General features: G+C 39.6%; 4 protein-coding genes across 6 annotated transcripts; 3 read left to right on the top strand and 1 right to left on the bottom strand.

Moving 5' to 3' along the window:
* The first annotated feature begins 53 nt into the window (after window positions 1-53).
* si:dkey-93h22.7 (Fc receptor-like protein 3) lies at window positions 54-5,880 on the top strand. 2 transcript variants are annotated; one of them, XM_044191394.1, is made up of 13 exons: window positions 54-344; window positions 433-459; window positions 554-680; window positions 769-944; window positions 1,866-2,052; window positions 2,952-3,055; window positions 3,159-3,434; window positions 3,560-3,865; window positions 3,953-4,054; window positions 4,147-4,174; window positions 5,320-5,368; window positions 5,533-5,598; window positions 5,699-5,880. In XM_044191394.1, the coding sequence occupies exons 1-13, from the start codon at window positions 314-316 to the stop codon at window positions 5,777-5,779; spliced, it is 1,560 nt and encodes a 519-aa protein (XP_044047329.1). In that variant the 5' UTR covers window positions 54-313; the 3' UTR covers window positions 5,780-5,880. The 2 variants fall into 2 exon arrangements, with proteins under 2 accessions (XP_044047329.1, XP_044047330.1); XM_044191395.1 differs by having other exon boundaries at window positions 58-344; window positions 534-680.
* Window positions 5,881-5,960: 80 nt separating this feature from the next.
* On the top strand, window positions 5,961-14,720 carry syngr2b (synaptogyrin 2b). Its single transcript, XM_044191401.1, has 4 exons — window positions 5,961-6,219; window positions 9,013-9,250; window positions 10,674-10,810; window positions 12,167-14,720. Exons 1-4 carry the CDS (start codon window positions 6,109-6,111, stop codon window positions 12,425-12,427), a joined length of 747 nt encoding a protein of 248 aa, XP_044047336.1. The 5' UTR covers window positions 5,961-6,108; the 3' UTR covers window positions 12,428-14,720.
* A 422-nt stretch (window positions 14,721-15,142) lies between these two features.
* tk1 (thymidine kinase 1, soluble) lies at window positions 15,143-17,994 on the bottom strand. Of its 2 annotated transcripts, none has more exons than XM_044191402.1 (7): window positions 17,752-17,994; window positions 17,521-17,552; window positions 16,984-17,097; window positions 16,286-16,385; window positions 16,031-16,120; window positions 15,583-15,702; window positions 15,143-15,497 (listed from the first exon to the last, which is right to left on the bottom strand). In XM_044191402.1, the coding sequence occupies exons 1-7, from the start codon at window positions 17,815-17,817 to the stop codon at window positions 15,318-15,320; spliced, it is 702 nt and encodes a 233-aa protein (XP_044047337.1). In that variant the 5' UTR covers window positions 17,818-17,994; the 3' UTR covers window positions 15,143-15,317. The 2 variants fall into 2 exon arrangements, with proteins under 2 accessions (XP_044047337.1, XP_044047338.1); XM_044191403.1 differs by having other exon boundaries at window positions 16,292-16,385; window positions 17,752-17,991.
* A 3,646-nt stretch (window positions 17,995-21,640) lies between these two features.
* Window positions 21,641-27,698, top strand: afmid (arylformamidase). Its single transcript, XM_044191399.1, has 11 exons — window positions 21,641-21,766; window positions 21,997-22,087; window positions 22,840-22,944; window positions 23,051-23,099; window positions 23,177-23,262; window positions 23,379-23,451; window positions 23,593-23,690; window positions 23,836-23,914; window positions 25,327-25,462; window positions 26,222-26,326; window positions 26,808-27,698. Exons 1-11 carry the CDS (start codon window positions 21,737-21,739, stop codon window positions 26,835-26,837), a joined length of 882 nt encoding a protein of 293 aa, XP_044047334.1. The 5' UTR covers window positions 21,641-21,736; the 3' UTR covers window positions 26,838-27,698.
* The last annotated feature ends 222 nt before the right edge of the window (window positions 27,699-27,920 follow it).

A 27,920-nucleotide genomic window follows, 5' to 3' on the forward strand; every position in this document is an offset into this window, starting at 1 on the left:
TTTTCAATTAAACCAATGAAAAAATGATGCTTGATTACACTTTCACCTCTACTTCTCAATGCATCTGACTTATGTTGTTTTGATATTCACATTTTTCAAAATATAACATAACACCATTGAGTGAATGACTTCATCTTGTGATGTTACAGAGAGGGAGGGTATGGTGGGGAGGCGTAGTGTAACACTATCAGCTATTTGCACATGTTGTATTTTTTCACCCAAGGTGCTTCAACCCTCCATTCTAAACTGTCAAAACTCCTTCATCACACAGCGTAGCGTAATCATATTATACAGTATATAGTTTTCTTCAAGAATGTTTGCTTCCCTCTTTGTGGTCATTCTGGGTAAGCTAATCAACACAATCTGCACTGCAGTAAACTTTAACAGTTGAAAGCTCTTGTGAACTATTTGATTTCTTTGTCCTCTCTACAGGGTTGTGCTACTGTAGCAAGGAGAGCAGTAAGTCAGTTGTATTGTTTGAGTGTGTGTTAGTGTGTGTAGCTCATGATTCTTTCTGTTGAGTGCATTTGCAGTTTTGTTTTATTTTTGATAGGTCAGTTAATTCTGGGGCGTCCACGACTGTTTGGCCCTTCGGAGGCTTTGCTGAAAACGGCCGTAGATCTTCATTGTGAACTGGGGACCTACCCAAAGAATGAGTCTATCCTGCTGCAGTTATTCAAGTGAGTATTTGTTCACATTAAATCTAACCACTGCATTAAAGTGTAAAAGTAATGATAGAAGATCCCTCTAATTATCAACCTTTTCTAGGGAGGGTAACCGTAAAAAGTTGTTGGGCGAATACACCTACATGGACGGAGTGCTTGCATCCTTCCCCTTGGCAATCAAACATTCCCATGAAGGAAACCTGGAGTGTGTGGCCAAAGGGCAGAACAACTCTAACATAGAGCCCACTGTCAGCAACACACACTATCTGAGGGTTGTTGGTGAGTCTCTTTATTACCAGTGATATATAGTATATAATATGCACATGGCTTCCCTGTAGCAGTAACATAGAGAATTCAGTGGCATGTATGTTTGTAAAAGCTCAACACAATGAGAAACACATTTCTCAGTGGGCATGTTATTGTACAGTGTAAGGTGTGCATCTTCAGTGGATATTGATTTATGACAGTGCGTGACATTTAGCTTGTTTTCTGTTTATGTTGTCTGTGTTACATTTATTACTATTTCACTGATTTTGCTCTAAGCTGCCTTCTTGGCCAAGTCTCTCTTGAAAAACATCTAAGTTTAGCATTTTAGCATGATAACGTGCTAATTCACACTGTAACCAAATACAGCTGAAGTTCATGGGATATATGTAGCAAATTTCACAACAATCTATCAAATAGTTGTCAAGATATATAACTCAAAACCAAAAATGTCCACCTTGTGGTGGCGCTAGAGTTACTGTCACGAGATCACCAATGTCAGACAGATTCATCCTCTGGGGACCATGAATTTTTGTACAACATTTCATGACAGTCCATCCAATAATTGTTGAAATACTTCAGTGCTGGGCTGGCAGACAGACTGACTGACAGAACAACATTGCCATGCATAGAGCCACTTTGCTAGCATGGTTAAAAAAAACTGTAAAATCACGTTAGGACACCATCACAAGGTTTCTTGGTAAGTAAACTAGACTAGTTAGGAGTTGTTACGCTAATAGACATGGTCACCTGTAAAACCAAGACAAAAAAATTATACAACAGACCATAAAAACTTGAAGAAAATGACTCTCCTTTGAAATCAGGAGCTCAACTTTAGAAATCAGTGGATCTTTATTTCCCAATTTTTCAAATATTAATTATTGTTGGTTTGAAATAAGACCAGGATCTCAATCTGTTGCTATGTCTGTCCTGCAGAACCAGTGGAAGGTGCACACGTTGACGTCTATTCAGGACCAGTGAAGTTCTTTGAGGGGAAGACACTGGAGCTGCGCTGTCAACTTGCCGCTGGAAATCATGTCTCCTACAAGTGGCTGCTGAATGGTCGGCTTGTCTCTCAGTCTCCTCTCCACTATGTTGCAGATAACCGTCTCTTGATCAACAGGTCAGTGGAATCTCATTGAGATTGTCTCTTGACAGCTGCTACTGCATTACTAGGTGGTTGCTATGGTGTTGTGAGCAGTTGAATGGTTTACTTGGTTATTATAAAACTTGGGCCATTTAGGGTGGTTGCCAAGTGGTTGGTGGGATGTTGCTAGGTGGTTGCAGTGGTGATTCTGGGTGGTAGGTACTGCATGGATGATAGCTTAATTGCTAATTAATAGCAGCTATTCTGCCAACAGTTTGTTGACATGTCTGTAGTTCTTTTCACCAAGTGGGAGATATCATTGGTGTCAGAAATTTCAAGAAATTACAAGTTAGAGGCTGACATGAGCGTTTTTTCCCACTTGGCTGCTTGTAAGTATGGTTTAAACAATATGACAGGAACGCTGCATAAGAGGCAATTAGCTTAGCTTAGCATAAAGACATGGGAAAGCAGCCAGCCTGGCTCTGTCCAAAGTTAAAAAATACAGCTACCAGTACCTCTAAAGCTCACTAATTAACATGTTGTAGCTATCTCATTTATTTCATTTGTAGACAAACAGAAATCTAATAATTACAATTTGTTGTTTTACGTTCATTAGAAAAACAAAGAGAGAATTGTAAATTGTTTATATGGAGAATCATAGTTATGTACTGGAACTTGCTGAAATGAAAAACAAAAGTAGTTGCACTAAAAAGACATACTAAATATCGACACGTACTAAAAATAGGTATAATGCTGGAAAGTGCAACCTTACTGCATTTCTTGATTAAGCAAATATGACTCATGTCCCCCACCAAACATCTGTCCAACACTGTCTGAGAAAGAACTTCTTTGTAATTGAGGCCACTGAGCATGCTCATTTTTAACTGAACAAGTAAAAGGAAAGTTACTGAAATGATTATCTGTGTCGCCCTCAGAACTACTTCTAAAGACAGCGGCTCCTACATGTGTATCGCCACCAACCACTTCAACAAAACAGTCTTCACCGCCAACAGCTCTGAAGTTGTAATCACAGTCAAAGGTTGGCCGTCATCTGTTGTGAATAAACTCTCAGGCTCAAATTTTATAGATGTGACATGGTTTCTTTAAACAAAATAACATTCTCCTACACCCTGTTCCCTCAGGCGTGGTGTCAAACCCTGACATCTCCTTCACCGTGTTAAAAAAGGATTCCCACAGCTATTCTGCCGTGGTCACCTGTCACTCAATGAGAGGGACTCCGCCTGTCACCTTTGCACTATACAGGAACAGAACAGAATTGCTTGCCAATACGACGGTTGAAGAGAGAAACGCCACATTTAAGGTTCCATTGGTCTTGGGCCAGCACTTGGGATGGCTCCAGTGCCAGGCAAACAATGGAGACCGGATCGCATACAGTAAAAGGATTCCCCTAGAAGTTGGTATGTGCATTGTTTGAAACTGCTGACATAAAACTGTGGTACACACTACCTTTTTAAATCCATTTAAATCCATTTAAATCCGTTTGTCCATGATGTCTCTTTTCGATCCACAATATATCCAACAGTCCCGGTTGGTGGGCCTGTGATGATGCATTACGAATATGACATTGGCGAAAACTATGCTGTGATCAGCCTGAGGTTCTACTGCAAGGTGGTGAAGGGATCTCTTCCACGGTACCAGTGGTTCCTCAACAACACCCTTCTACATGGCAGAGGAAGCTTCTACAATGTGGTCAACCAGCCTCCAGAACAGTCTAAACTCCTGCTGTCTGTAGGGAGGAGCAGCGCTGGGACGTACCACTGTGAAGTATCAGACAGCTATGACAGCACCACCGCCATAAGCAGCAAGAGGCAGTATTTGGATAAAGAAGGTACAGTTTATCCACTACTGTTGATTTAAGTAAAAACATCCTGGTGATAGGTGGTTTCATGTCTTCTCCATCTTCCTGCTCCTCAAGTGCTGAATCGTCTCCCCGTCTTGGTGGTGGCAGTTGTGTTTGGATGTTTCACAGTCGTGCTTCTCCTGGTCTTCGTTTGTTGTTGGATCGGAGTGGTGTTCAGTGAGTTCACAATGTTTCCTGAGTCCTGTTTTTATCTGGTGTGCCTTCCTCATCATTGCTACTGTGAATTAATGTTTTTAATCTTCTTTCAGGGCGAAAGCAGTACGGACAGAAGTCTCTGTGAGTTATTTCTCTGTTTAATTCTGATACCTTGAAAAATGATGACTACATTTCCCATGAAGCTGTTTTCTTCCTCTTCTGAAGAGAACTGTGCTACTTGATCCTCAGTCAGTTCTTCTTTTTTCTTTTACTGAGGAAGAATAACATGCTGGCAGTTAATCCACCATCTGCACTTAAAAGAAACAAATGTCAGATGCTACTCCTGTGTCCCTGTTGTGTGCTATACAAGCAATACAGCATGCAAAGGTTGAAAAAAAGCAACAAATAATGTAAAATCTGGTTCATCTATAGTCTTGTTTGTTCATGGTCACACATGAATTAACATAGTAATGATATACCATATGTTCAAACGCTACACATTACACCTTGCAACAGGAACAATACCTAGTTTTCTTATAGCTCCAAATAAGGACTCTTGTTACATATTAAAGAATCACTTAAAAACAACTGGTCACAGTTTCACAATAAAGATGATGAATAGTGACAGCAGATGTCCAGCTGTCTTAAAACAGGATCATTAATACTTGCTTAGTCATTCCTTGGCTTGAATATGAAATGTATTGCAGTGTCAGCTGTTCTCTCGTAACACTGTCCTCTCAGTGAGCAGTTAAACATGTAAATATGTGTGTTGGGGGGAAATGTAATCAATAAAAAAAATGAGAGACTATAGATTATTAGACTTTTTTTGACATTTTAATTGTTTAACTGTTAACAATTATGTTTTTAGTGACTTTTATCTTACTACACGATGATGTAAATGCTTAATGCCCAGGATTTATTTTTCTGGTGGACAAATATTCAATTTCTCTTGCTTTATCATCTTTTTGCCAGAAGAAGTCACATTTAAATTTGATGAGTCAAAAGAAATCTCTGTATCCGTCTTTAAAACTTCATCATGTTTAATTTGGGTGTAATTGTAACACTCCTCATCAGGTTGTTGAAAGCTCAACATTCCCAGAAACAACACTGCCAATGACCTTGGAGTGCTCATTAGTAGCTACAGCACTATGTGTAGTTAGGCCTGTATTACATTCATTTGATGGTGTGGTTTACAGCTTTTTAGATTAGCTTAAGCTGCACCTTTAACAAACTTGGCCTGCCTCAAGACAGCTGTGTATGTGACAACTGGCCTTCTCTCCTCTCAGGTGGAGCTTGGAGATGGAGCGAATGGCAGCTGCATATGAGGGCGAGCTGGTTAGTCAATATTTCTGTATCACCATCATTCAAAGGCTGTTCACTTCACCCATTCATTCACTCTCATTCATGATCATGAACATTCATGATCACACACTGTTTTATCTCCATTAGGATAAATACTTAACTGTGATGCATAGCTCTTCAAGTATCTCTCCTTTCAGGATTTGTCAGAGTACGATGAGGATGCAGATGTGGTGAAGACAGCCAGAAGTGGTGAATTTGATCAGGTGAGATCCAATAAATTCATGAAATCAATCAACCAATCAGTTACTTAAACATGAAGCAAGCAGTCAAACTCTCCTGCTCATCTGTCTGTTCTCTCCTCAGGCATCTAACGCCTCTGTAGATGAATGGTCCCAAATTAAGGGACCAGTTGATCAACAAGATGAACCAGTTGAGGAGTCCTGAAGGTTCAAACTGTTTGCTCTGTAAACAGAAATCAGAAGTACCTTATTGATCCCCGAGGGGAAACTCTTTGTTGTGGCTAAATAAACAGCTCCTCATAATGATCTGTGCTGTCACGTCTTTTCTGAGTGTGAATGATTAGATTATCTATCTCTAAAGTATTTGTGGTAAAATAATGACAGCAGCAGTCACACACGTGATCATCTTTCCGGGTTCCTAAGCGGTCAACTCCGCCCCTCTGACGCGCAGCAGGACAGCGCAGCCCCTCTGGGTGGCTCTCGTCTTCGTCAAGTGGAGCAGTACGGCAGAAAGTGGTAGTCGTTTCGAGAGACATGGAGGAGACGGGCGGTGCAAGTGCGTACGGGGCTTCGCTCGCAGGTGGAGGCTTCGACTTCTACAAGTTTGTCCGACAACCTCAAACCATCGTGCGGCTGCTCAGCTGGGTGAGTGGATGTAGGAGTTTATGTTTTAACAATGCGTGTCAGGTCCAGAAGAGACACGAATGCCATGTAACACGGTCTGTGAGCAGGTGCGCCTGGCCCGGAGCCCGTAAACCGCCTCTGCGGATAATATATCTTTATTTGTGTTGGCCAGAACAACAGGCTACTATGTGCAGCGTCTCCACGGGGCGTCATGTTGCACGCAGCTGGTGTGTGTGTGTGTGTGTGTGAGAGAGAGAGAGAGAGAGAGAGAGAGTGAGACAGAGAGAGAGACAGCAGCTCGGCGACAGCACAGGTCAACACTGCTGTTGTCAGAGGACAAAAGAAAGAAAAGTGTCAGACGCACTGAGACGTCCACTTCTGGAAGCAAAACACCTAAGTAAACTAAATCAACTAAATGTAACATGTATGATCATCTTCATCTGTTAGTAGTCTCTGTAGTCTCTAACACAACAGCTGTACAATTACCTAAAAGAAGATTACAGTCATGTAACGTCTAAAGCCACATTATAAGAAATTGCCTTCTTCTACAATGTTTCATGTTTTTAAATGGATAAAATATTATAATATTATTAGACGTTATCATAAAGAGGTTACGCAGACAAATGGTGAGAGGGGAATTCAAATACCAGGGAAAGTTGGTAGATGCTGATCACCTGTTGCTAGGCAAATCTTGTGGCACAGATTTGTTTTGGTCGTTAGGACACTGATCTGGAAAGTCCAAAAGGAACTTTTGGATCCTCATTTAGAGGGAGTTTTATTGGACACAACTGCTTTCATGTCCTTACAGACTCATATCTGGGATCACCGAGACAACGGTTGATTTATATTTACATGGTTCATGAAGCGAAAACTATTTGTTAGGCCTTCAGCTCATGCACATGCAGGGTGAGGAAAACACAGCTTCACCTGGATAGTGTAGCGTATCCAGCTTGGTAGATGAGGACTGAGGACAGAATGTGCCCTCAACTGCTGAGTGTTTGGGAAGCTGTGTGTGTGTGTGAGAGAGAGAGAGATTATGTGTGTGTCACTGGTAAACAGGGGCTGATAAGGCAGGTAAGGTGATACCTCTCCCCCATTGAACCTCTCTTTTACTCATGGTGAATGTGTGCCACTGATCTCCCTCTCAAACACACACACACACACACACACACACACACACACACACACACACACACACACGCACTTAGTGCAGCTGTGCTCAACTCATCTCAAATTCACACTGGCTAGATCAACCTGTATCTCTGGTGATCTTAATATTACTTAAGTGAGCCAGCACCTAAGGATAGGATTGTTCGCTCTGTAACTGCCTACAGATCCCATAATGCACCACACCTGCTCCTAGAACAAGGAAAGGCTGCATACAGTGACTCTTGGTCATTTAAGGTGTTGAATCACATCACTGTACCTTCTCTGAAATGCCAGAATGATGAAAATCAGTTCGTATTCTTTAGTGACCCTGACTGTTAAATACTTCATTGAAACAGTATATTTCCAGCATATTAATGCTAAATAATGAGCAACAGGCCCCAAAAGAATACAATGTATGTACATATGGGACATTTGGGTATGTTTTTGACATCTGTCACTCAACACACAAACACCTTCCATCTGTCCAATTATGTACAGACACATCCGACTGCTCCACTAACGATTCCTCTGTCTCGCTTTTGTCTTGTGTTTTGGAACTCCCCGCATTCACTTCCCTAATGTCTCTGTCTTCTGTAGTTTTCGGTACTTTTTGTCTCAGCCCATCAGCGAGATTGTGGCCTATTTTTCTCTCTGCCCTCTCACCTCATCTCATTATGAGTGTTGTTAGGGAGTCGGTGGCATCTCTGGAGTCACATGGCAGGCAGCTGCACTCAGAAGTAGGTCACATGGTTAGGTGGGTAACCAGAGCAGACAGCAACAGACCACGGGACGGACAGAGGGACCAGGCAGCAGTTTGCAATCGACACTTTATAAACACACGATGAGCACAAGAGCTGGGGGGTGGGGGTATCTCAGCAATAGTCAGCAATAAGAAAAGAGACTGTTTATGATGACACAGTAACATCACTATGTTTTATTAATAATTACATGTTTTGGCCAATTTGTTAGTTGTTTGTTTCTAGAAGTAGAAATGGATACAGGTTCTTGTGATTTTCTTTGTTATGTCATTTTAGTCTGATGAATTTAGCCTAGACATCTCTTCTGGAAATATTGCTTTCAGTAGACACAAGCTAAACCTAAGGATGTTTGCTGATACTGCCACGTGATGATGAGTTGTACTCTTTCTTGTCGGGGCGTTCAAGAAACTCCTGATATTTGAAAGTTTGCTGCTTAACAGTAAGCTCTATAATGAAAAAAACCCAGTTGTTTATTTTCTTCTGTGGTTGATTTTGTGACAGCAGAGCTCCTGATTGCAGTGCTTTTTGGAAGCAGGCCCAAATACCAGATGTCCAGAGTTTCTATGAATGCACCACCAAGAAAGTGTTTTCCAAATGGTCCCTGTTCTTGAATGAATTTTCATAAGACAAAGATATAGTGGATTACATATTTTTAAGTCTATGCTAGTAGATTTTCATACTGTACTTGATCTGAAACTTAACTGAAACCTAGGAAAGGTAGGAAATCAGTCTCAAAACGTTTAACTTTGCTTCTTAAAATGGTCAGCAGTAATGTAAAGTATGCAATGTGAAGCTAATGGGTTAACTTGAAAAGCCAGCGGTATGTTCCTTTTTAAAAAGACCGTTTCTTCTTGTGTCTTTGCAAATCATTGAAGGCCACCTTCTTCTTTTCTCTGTTTCAATGTAGATATTCGCCATAGTGGTGTTCGGTTGCATCACAACAGAGGGATACATCAACTCTCCCCACAGTGCCGAGGCAAAGTGCATCTTCAACCAGAATGACTCGGCATGTCATTATGCTGTTGGCATCGGGGTGATTGCCTTCCTGGCATGTGTGGGCTTCCTGGTGTTGGATGTTTACTTGCCTTTTATGAGCAACGCACAGGAAAGGAAGTATGCTGTCATGGCAGACCTGGGATTCTCAGGTGAACAGGAGCGTTAAAGCGATTTCTTTGTTTCTTTTCTTTACTTTAAAGCTGCACTAATCAATATTTTTATATTAACATTGGATCAAATGGGGATGAACCCACAGAGAATTATCACTCTACTCTGTAGTTCACCTCAGCCCTACAGAGTGTTTTAGCTTCTTTCAGCTCATTGTTTTGGCTTTACGGCCCACAACTTTACTGTTTTGGTTCACTCTCACCGCTCTCATCAATCTCCTTTCCAGCTGCAGCAGGCAGCTGCAAATACAGAGCTAAAAGAGAGTGAATATTGGACTAACCAAAATAATGAACTCTTACTCCCTGTTTTATCTTATCTTTTATTTAAATGTCTTTTTATATTGCCCTATGTTGCTTTTATGTTTTATGTAAAGAATTGCCTTGTTGTTGAAATGTGCTATACCTGCATTGCTTAACATATGTCTGGTGGACACACAAATGAAATCTAATGTTGCTCTGTATCTCATGTTAAAATAAGTAACTGTTTGCTAACACGTTCACCATATCAACTTTATAAGGTGATAATATGTCAGTGTTGTTTACACCTTGTTCAACTGTCCCCTATGGCCAAAAACATCAGTTAATGCTGCTTTAAAGTGACCTTGAAAGTTGAATGAGATGCCTAGATCTGAAACAAAAATGGTTATTTGCACAGAAATAATACAATTGAATGATAGTACTGAAATGTGCTTTGTGTAAAAAGTGTCCAGTGATTGGCATTTGTAGAGATAGTGGAGGGTAAACTCCCTTCTCAGGACACTCACCTTTTTATTTGTGATTTATAATAAATTAAATAAATAACTATTATATTAGTGTATTAGGTTGTTTTGAAGATGATAATTGGAAGTAGTGTAGTGATTATTAATTTATTTAGTATTTTATTTTTACCACTGCATTATTAATTGTACTCTAAGTGGTTATCTCCCCTTCTCAGTCCTTCCCTTTTAGTCTCAGCCACTGAGTAATGTGGCACAGACCGCTGCCTGTTTTTTTTTTGTTTTTTGTTTTTTTTTACATAACACAGCATGTATCATTCATCGTTGCACACAGTAGATGATGAGTGAGCAGCAGGGTGGAGGCGGGGAGGATGACATCACAGATTTTGATTCAATTAAACATTCATCAGCTGTACATGACACAGTTCACAGTCAGCCATTCTTCAAGGAAACAAAGAAGTGTTAGTTTGAAAAACAGCTTGTGGTCATTTGAGCAGATGGCAAAAGGAGAGCCCTTATTATTCTTTAGATGTTGTTTTTGTTCTTTTGTATGTTTTTCACAGGAATTTACTTTTCATATCAGGGTTGTCAGCTGAGCACTTTTTTGAAATCTTTTCATGCAGTGAAAACAATCATTTATATCTGTGTGTGTGTGTGTTTGTGCATCTGTGTCTCTGTATGTTTTCTAGGGCTGTGGACCTTCCTGTGGTTTGTGTGTTTCTGCCTGTTGGCCAGTAATTGGGGTCGCACTCATGATGTCCGCGCTGTCCCCGAGGACGCTGCACGAGCCACTGTGGCCTTCTCATTCTTCTCTATCGCCACCTGGGTGAGCGGGACTGCTGTTGTGTTCTTTTCATTGCAAACAGCTCAGATCTTAGCCTCTTTCTTTGCCACTGACCTCTGGTTTGAGTAAGAAGACTAACAAGATAATTGTTGGCCAGACAAAAGTCTACCACGTTACAGATTACTGATTACTGGTGCTATTGCTAATAAAGTTAAAGAACCATACTGTGTTTCTACATATTTTATTTCTGAAAGAATATTATAGCTTTTTATATTGACTAATATATTCTTCCTATATATAAAAGCAAAACTTATTTGCTTTCATGCCAAGCATTAGATGAGAAGATCGATACTACTCCTGTTTGTCTGTTAAATCTGAATCTACTGGCAGGAGAAGATTAGATTAGTTTCACATATAGATTTTATGGGGGGTTATGTGCGGGACTATTTATTGGCCAGGCGCAGTGATTTCCCCTACTCCACAACTGGTCATTTTTACAGTTTGACTTTTGTACACCACAAACACGATATAACGTGTTAATTTAGAGGTGCTGATTGGCGGATTTTATTATCTTTGGACAGAGCCAGGGTAGCTGTTTCCCTGTTGCCAATTTTTATGCTAATCTAAGCCAACTAGCTGCAGGCTGTAGCTTCATATTCAACAGACGTTAATAAGAGTGGTGTCGATCTTCTCATCTAACTCTCGGCAAGAAAGCTAATAAGCATATTTCCCAAAATGTCCAAATATTCCTTTAAGGCAGCCACTGGCTTCAGTTCATACCAGTATGGTACATACATACAAATGAAGTCACATATTGTTTGTAAAAGTCCTCCAGGTTGGTGCGTTCAAGTACTGGTGGGAACCTTTGACATTTGACAGCTGCTGAACAGCAAACATTTTATTTCTAGAAACTATAATGAGGTTGATCTCACGCAGACTTCCCATCTTATGTAACTCTTGCATTAAACATGATACAATAATAGCTAAGCAAACACCCAACATTTGCTTATTTTTTGTCTTCTGGACTTCTGACAGCACAGCTTATAATAGCAAGGGTGTTCTTTAGATGGCTTTTAATGTGTTGGAGCTTCCCACCATCACCTGACTGCATCATTCAGAAGACTTATCAAGGCAAACCCAACAATTTAACTGCATTACCACACATCAGTAATGTAGCGATAATGTAATGCATTGTCATTGTGATGGATTACTTGTCTTAAGCAAGTTTAATTTCACACTGGTATGAGGTGAAACCAGTTCAGTTAGCAGGTGAGAAAAATACAGAAAGTATGCTTTGGAACATCCTCAGCAATATTGTAAAGTCAGTGATTTATTGAAATACTGGAAAAGTCTTCAAAGTAACTGTAATAACCTTGACATTTTTATTTTACTACGCAGGGAATCCTGACCTACTTTGCCCTGGGTCGTTTCCGCCGTGGCGTTAATGAAGTTACAATCCCAACCTACACGGAGCCGCCACCAGATCACCACACTCCCTACCCACCAACCTATGCCCCCACCGCCTACAACCCCACTACCTACACCCCTACCACTTACACAGCCTATCCCAGCAGTGTGCCCGACATGCACCAGCAGCCTCCCTTCACCCCGAACCCCCAGCCGCAAGGAGACGCCGGCTACCAGCCTCCCAGCTACTGAGACAAAGGGAGGTCACATGGACGAGGTGGTGTTCCAGGTCATCTGTTGGTGGACTTGTAGTTGCACTGCACAGACCCAGAGCTATATCATATTGATGTGGTTTTACATGTGATTTAACACACTTTTCCAAGTGTTATCAGATTTGAGAACCTGAGCAGTGCAACTGCAAGTTAGAGATGAGGGACACAGCGGTTTACGCCAAAGGGTCTGTGGTCAGATCTTAAGACATCGGGCTAAGTGTTGAGATTAGCGCTGATGATTGGGTAATCTGACCGTAGACCTGTGTGCAAAGACGCAACTTTTACCTCAAATGGGCTGATCCTGAAGGGGAGCGGTAGATAGAATGTACCCAGGATGTTGGAACCTAAGAATGTGCATTTGTACATAGATTTCACTATGCAAAGCTGCCATTTTAATGGCTGTATGTGCCTGATTTTCTTTTCTTATTTGGTGGATTTTTCCCCTTCAGTGCATTTAGGACCTATAAACAGTTTAGGATATATTAATTGACAAATGATTTTGTGGGAGTACAGTGGAAAAAAACACTATATAGCCATATGCCCCCCCGTGATTGTTTTTTTTTGTAAAACGTGGTCTCTGTAGAGATTATGCAGTTAGGTTTGTTAGCCATATAACCATAAAATCACCCTTGAAAGAAAGTTTTGCAATCTTTGTGCTTCAGTAAAATGGCTCCTGTGTTCGCCATCGCAACCAGCGAACAGTGGTCCACCTGTTTTTAAGACCACTTTAATCAAAAAGTGTTGTTGATAGCGACATGAGAAACCATAAAAATCCTCCATTTCTGACCATGTCTGACAATGGCAGATGTAACAAATTTGAAAATGGATTACATGTGCCAATCTGTAGAGGCGATTATTGGACGTTCATAGCCAGTGTTGCCCTTTAAACTTATATTCATATTATATTAAAGCTATATTATATTAAAGCTAATATTCAGATAGACCGGAGGGAGGAGCATGTAGATAACTTTGCACTTATTGAACAGGTTGATCCACCGAGCATGTCCTCATACTGAAGAGTAACTTATTAACTACCAGCAACAATGCTTCCTCTTCAGCTCACTCTTCCTCCAAGGTCTTGATGACATTTAGTTTTCTGAACACTGATGTTTATCTCCTGTTTACAGGCTCCTTAATCTAAACTATTGAAGACAGATTAACATCTCAGCCTGAAACATGTCCTTAGAAAGATTACTGGTTTGCTTTGTGTCTGACAGTGGGTGACAGTTTAACACCTCAGCTGCATTGTCTCGATCCAGTTCTGGCTGTTAGCTCAGCTAAAGTGACACTCAAAAGTTGGCATAAGATCAGATACTGGTAATTGTTGCAGGGGTGTGAGCTGACTTTAGATCTGTCAGTGACAAACCAGAAATTTAATGTGGTTATATTTATTAAACATGACGTTGTTATACCACATTGAAGACATTTGTACTAGTGGAAAGACATTGTTGATTATGCTTGTCCTTTAGAAGAAAACACGTGCATAACTACTGAAGCCAAATATATGAAAAACACTGTTGTTGATCTGTCATTTGTGCCTTAAGGAGAGAAATGAATCTTTAGAGGGTTTTTGGAGAAGAAAAGTGAATAAAATGTGCTGTGATTAAATACTGAAGGTATATTTAGGTTAAACAGCTGTGTATCACAGCTGTCCTTGCTGCTTTGCTTGAGTGATTTTTTTTTTGTTTTGTTTTTTTTGCAAAGGCTGATTTTCATGCTTTGGAAAATCAGTTAAATCTGCTCTTCAGTGAACATTTAAAATTAGTTTGTCTGATGCTGAAGACTGCAGCTTGTAATTACCCAACTTGAATTGGCTCAACTGATAATGAATTTCCAAATTGTGCCTTTGGACTTAATGTGCCCAGGTATAGTATTGTAATTGTAACACAGGGACTAATATTTGATATGCCATGTTGATTTAATGTATATTTAGTAGCACACTGACATTTTTGCAGTTAAATAACTTGATATTTTATTAGACTAACTTATATTCCATCAAGCTCCATGTTTTAGATGTGAAGAGACTAGAATGATTTGTGTAAAATCATTTGTTTATGATTTGCGATGCCTACAAATGTTTTATAAAAATACTGGTCAGGTTTTTGGTTGGCTTGATTTCTATTGTTTCCAAGTACTTTTTTTTTTTTTTTTGACCATTGACTTGTGAAGTTGCCACATGCCTTTCTGCTTTCATCTTGTTATAATTTCATGTCATGGTGTCAGAAGCAGAACAGCTATTTACTTTTGTTTATAGAATAAAATCATGCACAATATGTTCAGTCTTATTGATGATGTTGTGTTCATGTACTGTAGTAATACAGGTTTTATACAGTATGGAGGATATATTTTTCCATTCTAACCTGCCAGCTGACTGCACAGCTTTGGAGCCTGCCAGGATTTAAACAGGTTATTTTGGTCCTCTGTAGCATGTGAGGGCATTGGATTACGTATCACACAGCGAGTGTGCACCGAGTTACAAAACATTTACATTTCGTAAGTGTGAGCAAAGGAGAATTTCCCAATAGCCTCTTTAAAGAAATTAGATCCTATGTTGAAATTATAAAAATCAATCAAATTTGACTTAATGCCATTCCTGACCTGCTATACATAGTAAACATTTTGGTTATCAAAAAATAATTTAATGTTATATTTGACAGAATACTGCAGATGGATAATGTAATGAAACCCATGGCAGTGAGTTGTTAATTGGTTTGTTCATTTTCAGGGTTATCATCAGGTGCACTGTCATCAAGTAAAAACATAAAATATAGAATACTACACCAAATACAAACACAAAGTCTTCAGGGACACAAACAAAAGAACCATTTGATTCCTGGATTTCTACTCTCTGCAACAAGTCTTATTTGTGTTCAGAGGTGGAGAGAGGAGAAAAGCTTCCGGGGAATCCCAGAGTCCACGAGTTTTCCTACGAGGACATGTTGTGGAGTTTCATTCCTGAAAGGAGCACTGTTCTCTTTGTCCACCATCAGACCTCCATAACACTTCCTACACACCGCCTGATACTTGTCAGCTCCACCGATCACTTCGACCTGTGGCACAGACAAACAATAGTTAACTGGTTATAAAATTGTAGGCTCAACTTATTGAAGACTTTTCTCAGGTTTGCCTCCTCACCTCCTTCTCAGCTCCTATCCTCTTGGTGTAGGCAGCTTCTTTGTAACACTGCATGCAGACGGCATGGAGCTTCACTACGCTCTCTGCTAGAGGGATGAGGTTCAGGATGTTTCCAAATGGCTACAAGAATGCACAAGACAGCAGAAAAGCAGTCAGTACCACTGAATAGATTGAGGTATAATTACATTTTAAAAAAGGACAGAACAGACATTATAGCGTGGAACAATGAGCACATTGAACTGTTTTTTATAGTGCTGCTCATGCAGATTGTTCAGTCCTTCCTTAAAAAATGTGCATCTTGTCTTTTTGACATTTAGACATTTTGTTGTGTCTATACCCACAGTGGTGCTCTATCTGCCCCTGCAGCATGCACACAGTGTCCGTTTGTATGAACTGTGAGTGTCTGCCAGTATCACACTGACATGTGGTGACAAACACAGATACTCACCTTTCTCTGGAAAGTTCCATCCAAGGCAGCTACAATGACAGTCTTTCCTAAATTAGCCATCTCCTCACAAAAGTCCACTGTGTCTGGAAACTACAACAACACACAAAAGAAGCACAGATTTAGTTAGTGAGGAATTTGTCCAGCCAAATTAACACCACTCACTAGTGCAGTAAGGCATCCTGGTCTCTATGGAGGTGAACAGTAAGTGGTTTAGAGCAAATAAGAGGAACATATACAGTATACACACACACACACACTTACAAACTGTCCTTCATCAATTCCAATAACACAGGCTTGCAATGCCAGAGATCGTACATCTTCCAGACAGTTGGCTGGTATAGCTTCCATTGTGTTTCTAAAAAGATACACAGGATAGAGGGAGAAATTTAATTTTGGAAAGTGTATTGCTTTGTTACCACGCTTGATCTACCCTTTCCTGCTTTATGCAGCTGTCCAACAAATGAATGCCTAACAGGAAAATCTACATCTACCCAGGAATCCACTAGAGGTCATGTTTTGCTCAGGCATCATAGATCAGACAGTATTTCTCCGTCTGCCCATTTTCCAAAGCAACTGATTCCTGAGTTGGTCCAGTTGAAAATTAAAGTGCTGTCTTTAGAGAAGGCGTTAACAGCTGTACTTGTAGATAATATCCTTTCAGTGTATCCACCTGAGCTTCACATTTTTCTTTTGTCACTTATTTTAATCTTTGTAGTTAGGTATGTGCAAACAATAATTTCCATGTTTCCAGTAACAGCCCATCCACCTCATGTTGTATTTGTTATTGAAGGAAAATTGTTTAAGTAGCACAATTTAACCCAAACTAATGAGCGTTACAAAACCTTAAAGTCTTCCTTTTCTCTTGATTTCATTACATCCCCAAACACAAATATATTTCTTTAAATGTGAACAACTTAGATAAATAAAAAACTAAATTAAAACAAGGGACTTACTTGTCATGTGTGGCCATGCCTGTGTCAGAATAACGTGTGTCCTTGGCATATTTGATCACCAAGCAGTTGTACTGGGCTATCTGGAAACGGCGTACTCTTCGCATCAGTTCAGTGCTGCAAAGTAAATGACAATTATTTAGTGAAACCCATCTGTAGATTTTGTGCTGGAAAATACAATGTATAATGTTATATGTTCAGTTATGTGACAGTGCCTCTCTCACACTAATTTCATACAGCATTCACTACACCATAAGGATGCAATATTGTTTACTTTAATGTGCAACATCAGTATAAAGTGGTCCTAAACTGTGTTAATATACAAAGTATACTGCATAGCAACTGTACGCTTTACAATATATGATTCATATAGATTGTATAGATGGGAGCTGGGTAAACAATGCAGGGAATTTGGCGGGATGTTCAAGTCTGGGCGGAATTTGTGACATCAATGTTGTTCCACAGTGAAAATCAATAACAGTAGCTAGCTACACCTGCAAAGAAACCTGCTGTTTTTATGTTTGTGAATGAATAACTCACCTTTTGCCTGAAAACATCGGTCCAAAGATGACCTGCAAACAACAGTGGAGGGGCTATTAGTCAGACTGAGGAAGTAAAGTTAACTTAAACGTTACAGCTGACAGTCAGTGACACATATAGCATTCCTTTGAATACGCACCTAACGTTAGCCCATATTATGTCCTGTTTACCTACTTCAGGGTATGATAGTATTGATACAATAACGTTAAGTTGCATCAATCAGATACGAACCTGAATCTGTCCCCGTGCTTTCCTCGGTGAATTTGGAAGAACTCTTGGGAAATCCACACAGTCCATTTTTAATTAATGACGTGGCAATTAAAAAACATAAAAAGTAATAGATAATTAAATACCAGTTAAATAAAAAAACAAACAAACAAACACGTTACTAATTTAATGTCCAAAGAAAGGTTGCTCTGAAACTAAACGTTGAATATGGCGCGCCAGCGACTGTTTTATCGGAAACCCACCAATGGGCGGCGTAGAGTCACGTGAATCTCTAAACCTATCAGCTTCCACAGAGATTCGACAGCAGAGAGCGCATGCGCAGAAGAAAACAATGAAACAGAAGAGAACATACAGGTATGGTAAGATGTCCATGTAGAGCATTTAACGTTAAGACCAGAGGTAATACCTCTATCAATCTATAACTGGCTACCCTATAATATTATAATGTTAAAATCCCACATTCAGAGTTAATGTTTCTCTTTGTTTGCAGAGGTACGCGTAACAATCCACTGTAAGAACATTTCTCAAGATTGGCCTTTTACTGAGGCATCTCTGAATAACATGCCATGAATAATTTAAGTTTGGAATTGTTCAAAGAAAATAATTGAGTTTCTATGACAAGTGGTTGTCCAAATCTTTCCAGTATGTCTCAGTTTGCAGACAGCTAATGAATAATATACTCAGTTTCTTCATTACAAAAACTACAATCATTTCTGACATTAGGACAGTATTTGGAGACTACTTAATTATAGGGGTGACATCTGTGCTTAATACTGAAAGACAACTTGTTTTGATGCAACTATAGGAACATTTACAGCTGATATCTAGTAATGTGATACCGTGAGAGAAAAAACCTTCAGCTGGGCCAGATGTGTTCAGGTCCTGTCACACACTGTTTAATTCTTCTTCAATAAAACACTTGAGTTGAACAGAGTCCAATGCAATATAGATTTTAGTGTAATATCAAAACAAAATACACGTAAAACCGAGTTGGTTCATGAAGCAACTGAACAGGCTCAGTTGTGCATTCACTTATATTTTCAAAACATGCTCCTCCTGGCAGGTTGTTGGGATGTTGTTCCCTATTGGTCCATAATCAAAACACGGAAATCATTGACAGTCTCTGATTGGTTATGAATTATTGTGCCATTACACTTTTACACACGTGTGGGTTCCATTACACAAGGAAACTTCTGGTTAAAGACACAAAAACATGATTACCTCAACTGTCCTTGAATAAATATAAAGATAAGGATAAGGTTTTTGAGAAGCTAAAACAGGAAGATCCGGGCAGAGAGATATGACTCCTGGGCTTTATAAAGGCTTTGTTACAACACTATATGTATTAATCAGGAAACATATTACTTGCGACCAAAGAGTGAGCTAATTCATGCACTAGGAACACAGGGAAGGGGAAGGTCACTCTGCGCTCCGGAGTGTTTAGGAGTGCCATTGCACGGGAGAGGCAGAGAGTTTCTTCATACAATGGGCACCTTTACACAGGAATGTAGGTGCAGTACAAGCAGGCCGGTGCTTTCACTGAGCAACACAACCTGAATGATTATTGAACTTGATTGTCTATATATGTCTATATCAAGGAAAATATTTTCCACAATACATAAACATGCACCATATTTATGCCAGCCAACTTTTACTGATCATTCTGTCAGTGCAATTTCCTTAGACCTGCTGTACATAGAGGAAGTATATCCCTGTAGATGTACATGTTGTGTTTACCTTGACATAAAAACCCAATCTACTGTAGTGTTGGGTGATTCATTTTATGTTTTGCCTATTTGCTATGAGAAAAGTAAATTACACTGGGGGAAGTGCTTCTATTCAAATGTGTTTTTTCATTTTTCTATGATGTTCAAGTTGAGGCCAAATTTTGGGCAATGTAGCCAGCTGGCTGTGTAACGTACACATGTTGTTACCTCACCAGAACATATTCCCTTTGTTAATGTGGACACTCACACAAATACAGTATTTGAAGTTTGTTGGTGTATTTTAAAAGGTTGCTCAGATATTTTTTGGAATGCCATTTTTTCTCCATGTTTGGAAGAACAGCTGACGTGCAAAACAACAATTGTCATAGTTTGAGGTTTTGTCCTGTTTCCTGTTTTATTTTGTAGTATTCTCCTCCCCTTGTGTGTTGTGTGGTTTTACTTCCTGTCCTTGTTTGCTTTCCCTCCAGTTTTGATTGTTGGCCCCTCCTTGATTGTTTGCACCTGTGTCTCGTTGGCTCACCTACCCTAGTGTATTTTGTCGGGTCTTTTGCTTTGTTCATTGTCGGGTTGTTGTTCTTGTCATGTGCATGTTTCATTGTACTGTGTTCCCGTGTCCAGTATCCTGGCATTTTGTATTGTGAGTTCTTTTGTATGAATTCTTTGTTCCTTGGACCTTGCCTGTACTGTGGACTTTTGTATCTTTGCCTGCTCCCTGTCGGATTTGTTTGGATTTACTCCCCACATTCCCCAGTGTTTGCTTGCAGTTTATAATAAATACGGTTGCTACCTCCTCCACATATCGCTTCCTCGTCTTCTGCATTTGGGTCCTTAAACTGTGCATTATATGACCACAATGTTCACATAGAGACAGACATTTTGACTGGCCATAGTAGGAAAAGCACAGGTGTTACTAATAACATTAACAAGGGCTCTGTTCTATTCAAGTGTCCCAGTAAGTCATGACAGTGAGCCAGCACGCACAATACCAGGACCCTGAAACTGAAGCAGCTAAATGGAATTCAGCCATCATTCATTTTATCATTTACACCTGTGCCTTTCCTGCTGTGACATGTCAAAATGTCTTCTGTGAAAATGGCTCATTGTGTCCAGTAGGCTGGGCTGTTACATTTCATCTGATTAAACGCAAATTAATTTAGGAATATGCACCATGTAAGCACAGTATCAGCTGGAGTATTGAATGACACAATATTCTGACACAAGTCCCCTCTTCAACTACTGCTTTAGTAGTGCATATTCATATATCCTACCACAAACCAACTGACAAGTAAAGGAAAGTAAGTAAGTACATTTACTCAAGTACTATACTTAAGTACAATTTTGAGGTAATTGTACTTTACTTGAGTATTTCCATTTTCTGCTACATTATACTTCTACTCCACTACAATTCAGAGGCAAATATTGTACTTTTTTCTCCGCTACATTTATTTGATAACTTTAGTTATTTTGCAGATTCAGATAATATATAAATAAAATGATATATTATAGGCTACGATAAGATAAGATAAGATAAAGGGGGGAATTCACAAGCCAGCAGTATATAAAGTAATTCAAATTAGCTCCACCTTTACCAGCTGCAACATTAAAGTGATGAACACATCAATGAATCAATAATTATAATCCAATATTATAATATACATTATTCTGAAATGGGCCATGCCGCATAATGAGTACTTTTTACTTTTGGTACTTTAAATGTATTTTTATGCTAATACTTTTGTACTTATAAGTTATACATTTTGAATGCAGGACTTTTACCTGTAACAAAGTATGTCTACACTGTGGTATTGCTATTTTTACTTGGGCCTAAATAAAAGATCTGAGCAGGCTACTTCTTCCACCACTGACACACAGTGAACACTAATATGCATGTTCCAGTGTTTTACCACTCATTTCCTTCCCACTACACTACAAACAACATGTGCATGTATTTTTGTAGTTTTGTATGAAAACGCCGTGACTTTCACTTCCTATAGAGCAGCTGGACTGGGTCTTTGGTGGTCTCGTGTTTGGTCAGTCAGTGGAACAGATGTTCATGTAGAAAACAGCTGCAGTATCTTTCAATTCCTTCTTTTAACTCGGCTGTAAATGCATGTTCAGGTTCCCGCCACGTGTTGGAAAGTTTGAGAAACTTTTTACAATGTGTACAGTGTGGGTCAAGAGTCTAAAGTTCAGTCCCTCAGTAGCACAGTTGCGCTCGTGCTGCAGATCTGTCTGCGAGTTAAGTCACTTCAAGAGCTACAATGGCGCACTGCGCTGAGATGAAGAAAGATGTAAGAGTTTGACTATGAGTCATATTTTGCTTTTTCTCTCTCTGCTAGCATTGTGGCGTGGCAGAATTATATTAGAATAAAGGCAGTTACAGTAAAAGAGTGACACACCAAAGCAGAGGGTTAATAATAGCAGGGGAGGGCGCTGTTTACCGTGTTTGTCACCGGCTCATGGTGGTTGGTGTCTCGGCTTTCATGGCCGCCCGGTTGACAGCACTCTCTCCGTGTGACAGGAGCTTGAGAGGCAGTATTCACCCAGCCGGTGGTCGCACAGGATGTCGGCAGACGACGTGATCAAGGCTCATGTCAAGGCTTTAAAGGAAGGTCGGTCTGTTTTGAAGCTAGATGCTAATTCGCAACAACACGCAGAGATCCGGTTGAGGCAGGCCAGCAGCTTTATAGGGACACAGGTGTCTTGCCAAATGTATCTGTTTCCCTGTCGAGGATTAAAACATATTTTAACTGAGAAAACGCAGGCTGCCAAAGTATGTTTGTTATATATATTTCCCACCGTTTGGAACTAAATGTGTTTCTGAGGTAAAGGCTGTACAGGTTACATACTGGTAGCTGTTCTTGATGGGTTTTGTGAAGATTTTCTAGAACAATTTCATCTTTGGAGGGTGTAAACATTATTTTTTACAAAGAAAAACCCCCCACGAAAATACATGCTCCTTCTCCTGTTCATATTCCACACAAAGCTACATAGCTGGGCATATGTGGGACATACAGTGAATTTGGTGAGCATGCTGTGCCATAGATCTAAAGGGGGAATTGGAAATGAGGGTCTCTAAAATATGTTGCCCCTCCATGTTCTCCTGAATTTGAAATATAATGTTTCTGCACAAGGGGAAACTAGAATATGAATGGTATATAACTTTTTCATTTGATGCCTTTTATTATTAGAGAGCTAAAATCCAACATTACTCACAATAATTTGCAGCATTGTCCACAATGACACCCAGAAATATAAAAAACGAATAGCTAGTGGTATAAACAATATGGCAAATTCTCTCACTGTATATATCGTCACATATTTCCCCCCTAGTGTCCACTAGAATGTCATGCTGTGTGTCCAGGTACGGAGCGTGCTCGTGGTCTGGCTCAAACTTTGCTCAACGTGCCATATGGGGAGGGAGATGGAGAGAAACTGGATGTCTACATACCCAGCACCAACTCTTTGGGTACAGACTGCCATGACACCCAAACCCCACCCCAATGTCATGCTTCAAATATGCAGAAGCATAGATAATGCGTGAGGATTAACAGGCCTGATTCCCTCTGTTTCAGATGTCCCCCTAGTTATTTACCTACATGGAGGCTACTGGCAGTTTCTCAGGTACAGTTATGCTCCCTTCTGCTTTGCAATGCATTTCTCGTTCAGGGTTTTCATATCGATGCTTTGCACTCATACAGCAAGGAGGAGTCAGGATTCATGGCTGTTCCACTCGTTGATAAAGGTGTGGTGGTGGTTGCCGTCGGCTATGACATTGCCCCCAAAGGTAAAGTCTTTTAATTTCTGACAAAGTTGTTTCTCTTCTTTGGGAAAAAGAGAGTTTTATGAAGATGAACTGGGAATGTCGGCCCTCTGCCGGTGCCCCTTTCACTTCTTTTCCAGGTAACATGGACCTGATGGTGTCTCAAGTACGCAGGAGTGTTGTGTCGGTTGTTCAGCAGTATTCTCACATCAGGTACCCATGCTTGTTGCTTAAAGTTAATTCATCTTAATGCATTACATTAAAATGCAATGTTTAAACTTTACCCTTCCCACCATCACAAATTCACTGTGTCTCTGTTTGTTTTTTATGAACTCCTACTGATCTCTCCCTCAGCGGTCTGTACCTGTGTGGCCACTCTGCTGGGGCTCACCTGGCTGCAATGGTCCTCTCCACTGACTGGTCGCAGTACAGCATCACTCCTCAGATCAAAGGTAAGGTCCGTCCGATGAAACGGGACAGGTGGTAGATACATTATACTGAAGAAGAAGCAAAGATGCTCAGAAATACAAGGCGGAGACACAAATGCTTGGCTGATATACTTTTGTCTTTTTAATTGTTTCTCTAATTGTCTTCTAGGTGCTTTCCTTGTCAGTGGCATTTATGACCTCCTGCCCATCCTGTCCACCTACGTCAACGAGCCTTTGAAGATGACAGAGTACGTTCCTTACTACTGTGCATACTGTATAACTGCACCTTTTAGTGCAATTAAAAGCATAATAATGTTAACACAACTGGAATTCTGCTGAAAGAGACTGATTACTTAAGTTTATGCTAGATGAGTACAGTGACGTTGGAGTAATGCTGATGTATATGTTCTACCATTGATAATAACCAGTTACATACATTACCATTGGTTATTATGTTGACATTAGCAAATCAAATAATACAGAACAAAAACATTATTGGGATCTGTTCTATGCAATCCGTTTTTAATTTGGAATATAATGTTGGAAGCTAATGTCAGGTAATTTGTCCCTCCCTTAAAGGGGAACTCCCCCGATTTTACACATCAAAGTCTGTTTAGAGGTTTGTATAAAGCCTTTTGTGGCTCTAGAGGGAGCTGCGTGAAATCTGATGATGTCACTTCTCGGTTGGGGCTGAAGACTACAAGTTTGAAAATGGAAAAACATCCGGGGGTGTGGACTTAGAAAGAAGTGAGCTTACCAGACCTCTGTAGCCCGCTCCGCATCTCTGCTTGAGACTAGCGGCCCGAGGCTACATTAGCCGCTACTAGCACAACACACCTAAATCTCTGACCGAACTGTTGGCAGTTCAGTTGCATTGTGGGTAATGTAGGCAGCAGGTTTTGACAAGGAAGAATAATTAGTGGAATAAAAAAGACGATATCGATTTTGATACTTTTTGTTCTAAACTGTCCATCGCGAGTCTGACAGTGTTATAGGAGTGCAATGCTAAATCGGTGGCATACTGTTGGAAGGGAAGGGGTATAATCTGATTACTGACCAGATAAACAGGGTTTTACAGTAATCAGACTTTCATAACATTTAAAAGGGATAATTCAATTTCCTTCCTTAACCTGATTACTCACGGTAATCCAAAGTTTGTCAACCTTGGGGGTTGGAGCTACTTGATGTACAAATTTGTTAGACGTCTAAGAATATCAATCTTAAAGTATATGGATTTTTTTGACATTTTGGTATTTCTTAGAAAAACAGCTATGACATGTATAATATTTTCAGGACACTACATTTTGAGCTCCTTTTTAATTCACACGACAACTTGAGAAATCTATCTATCTAGGTTTTGAAAATGTTCAGATCTAAAAATGGGATCCTGATCCAGATAAAGCTGAGAAACCCTGCGACAGCTGAATAAATTTTTTTATGTGCGTGCATGTAAATGAACTGCGAACATTGTGTAGAAAGCATTGTGTGTGAGAGTGTTGTGATTGTTTTGTGGAGGAGAACTGTGCATGTAAAGGTCTCTCTGTGTGTGTGTGTGTGTGTGTGTGTGTGTGTGTGTGTGTGTGTGTGTATTTGTCCTCTGCTGGCTGTCGTGCCAGTCACTATATGACTCCTCTGTGCCCCGGTTGTCTCCTGTTGGCAGGGAGGTGGCGGTGAGGAACAGCCCCAGCAAGCTGGTCCCTCAGCTCAAACTCTCCTCCTCCAGCTGCCACATCATCGTGGCCGTCGCTAAGGACGACTCACCGGAGTTTCGCAGGCAGTCGGAAGAATACTACAAAGTCAGTGCTGCTGATAGAGCATGAACACTATTTGAGTATGAAGGGAATTATTTATTAAAGGTACCCTGTGGAGTTTTCTTGTAAACAGTCTGCATTCTTCTTCTGTGTATCGCGTGGATGTGCGTCCTTGTTTACAATACAGACAAAATGGGAACCTAAACATTGCGCCGTAGCACTGCCAGTGGTCAAAATCTCCTTGGGGTACCTTAACTTTGAAGCTATTTATTACCTTTATCATCAATTAATCAGATGATTTTTTTTTCGATTAATGGTTAAGTTTATAAAATATCAACAAATAGTGAAAAAAAGTGAATTTAAGTGCAAGGTGGCGTCTTTGAATCGCTTGTTCTGTTCAAAACCCAAAGATATATAATTTTAGAATAATGTAAAACAGAGAAAAGCAACAAATCTTTTACATTTAAGAAACTGGAACCAGAAAAAAGGCATTTTTGATTAAAAACAATTAATCAATAACCCAACTTGTTGTCAATTTTCTAGCAATTGATCTGGCTGTCGTTTGTTGGTGAAAACATTCTGCCATAGACTGATCAAACTGAAAACTGAATGTATTGCTATTCACAAAGTCTTGTTTTTGAAGATGTTTAAGCAGCAGTTTGAGACCATGACAATTTCACAAAATGACAAATTTCAGTGCGCAAATTATTTGTAATCATGTTTTATTAAGATTCATCAAGTTGCCATTTTTGAAATGGTTGTGTCTATGTACTGTTTCCTTACCACTTTCTTTTGGCTTTAAAGACTTTGGCGGCGTCAGGACTTGATGTGATCATGGAGGATGTGGCGGACACAGACCACTTCAGTATCATTGAGCAACTGGTAGATGGGGAGTATCACCTAACAAAGGTACACGCGCACAAAACGCAACAAAAAAGTCACGATGAGTGTCGATGCTCTTTTCCAGAATGTTCAATGGGACTTTATTGATATGGGAAACAGACATTAACATTGCCAGAGCAAGTGTGAAATACAAACAGAAGAAATGTGCTATTAAAATATATACAGATAAGTAAGATAAGATAATAATAATAATAATGTCTTCTTTCTTTTGAGCTTTATGATATTAATATACAATATTAATGTATAACCTGGAGCTGTGTTGATAACAAATAATTTGAAGTTATGAGAATGAGTTTTTCTTGATGGTAGCAATAGTAGTCTTAAACCTGTTTAAAACATTATCCTGGAAACTGTCACCCAAATATCCAACCCAGTTTTAGTAGTTTTTCACAAAATTAAGCATACATTTATGGACTATAGTACATATTTTTTTAGCCTTTTAAGGTGATATTACGGTAAGCACTTTAATTCATTCCTTTTTCTGTAGCTTCTCTTGGAGATGATGGGGAAGAGCTGAGGCGGATCCATCTAATATCAACATACCTCTGTATCAACATACACCTCTGAACAGAGTCATCGTGCACCAATACTGATAAAATATGCATTATTTCAGGGTTGTACAATGCTAAATGTACAATATCTGTCCATTTTGATTGATCAACAATAAGGTGGCATGGATTGTCTTTGACCCTCTAGTTTACTGTTTCATCAGTTTTATGTCTTTGATCACTGCTGTCAGAAAATGTCCTAAATAAGCTTTGTATGTTCCAACCACGTTCACATGTTATCAAAACATTGTGTGCCTAAAACTGAGTCACTTCAAGGATGGTGATTATACTACAGTAAAACCTGCTCATATTCAGCTGTAAACAGATTATTCAACGACCATAGTGCACAATGTTATTGTCAGGAAATACTGTTCCACCGGCATACAAAAAGTTGTAGAACAGAGGGTTAGTTTTGGCATATTTCCAGTGTTTTGTAAAAGGGTGGGTCTGTCTGTTTTTTTTGTTTTTCTGTCCTGTGACAATCTACACCACAACTTAAAGTCCATGGGCAAGACAAGAATTATGTCAAGAGTGCTGACATATCATACAAAGTGAATGTAGCTTTATTGTAACCTCCACAATGCTGATATCTCACCGAGGGGACTTCAATGAAAACTATATGTTTTGCACTTTTTATTTGATCCTAATACAGTAGAAGAATACTTATATTGAAATGTACAAAGAACAAATGGTACTAAATTTAACTGACACACATTGTTACTTACTGCCCTCATTGTAGCATCTTAAATAATTGTTTACACAGAGTGTTCTATTAATCATGACTGTAGATTATAAAGAGAATAAACACAATAAATATTTATATTTGAGAATTTCTCTGATGACCGTTGTTTATGTATGTGTGTGTGTGTGTGTAGATGAGATTTGATTGTCCTATCTATGTAGCAACTAGTTGCATGTTATATTGCTCCCAAATAAGATGCAGGACTGTATTCTCCCTTATTTTAGCACCAGTTCCACACCTGGCATAGTTAGGGACCCAAAACTCTCAGGATCACTGTGTGACAGCCATTTTATGGTAATTTGATTCATTG

This window comes from Siniperca chuatsi, linkage group LG3 (genome assembly GCF_020085105.1).
Source record: "Siniperca chuatsi isolate FFG_IHB_CAS linkage group LG3, ASM2008510v1, whole genome shotgun sequence".
Classification (NCBI taxonomy): domain Eukaryota; kingdom Metazoa; phylum Chordata; class Actinopteri; order Centrarchiformes; family Sinipercidae; genus Siniperca; species Siniperca chuatsi.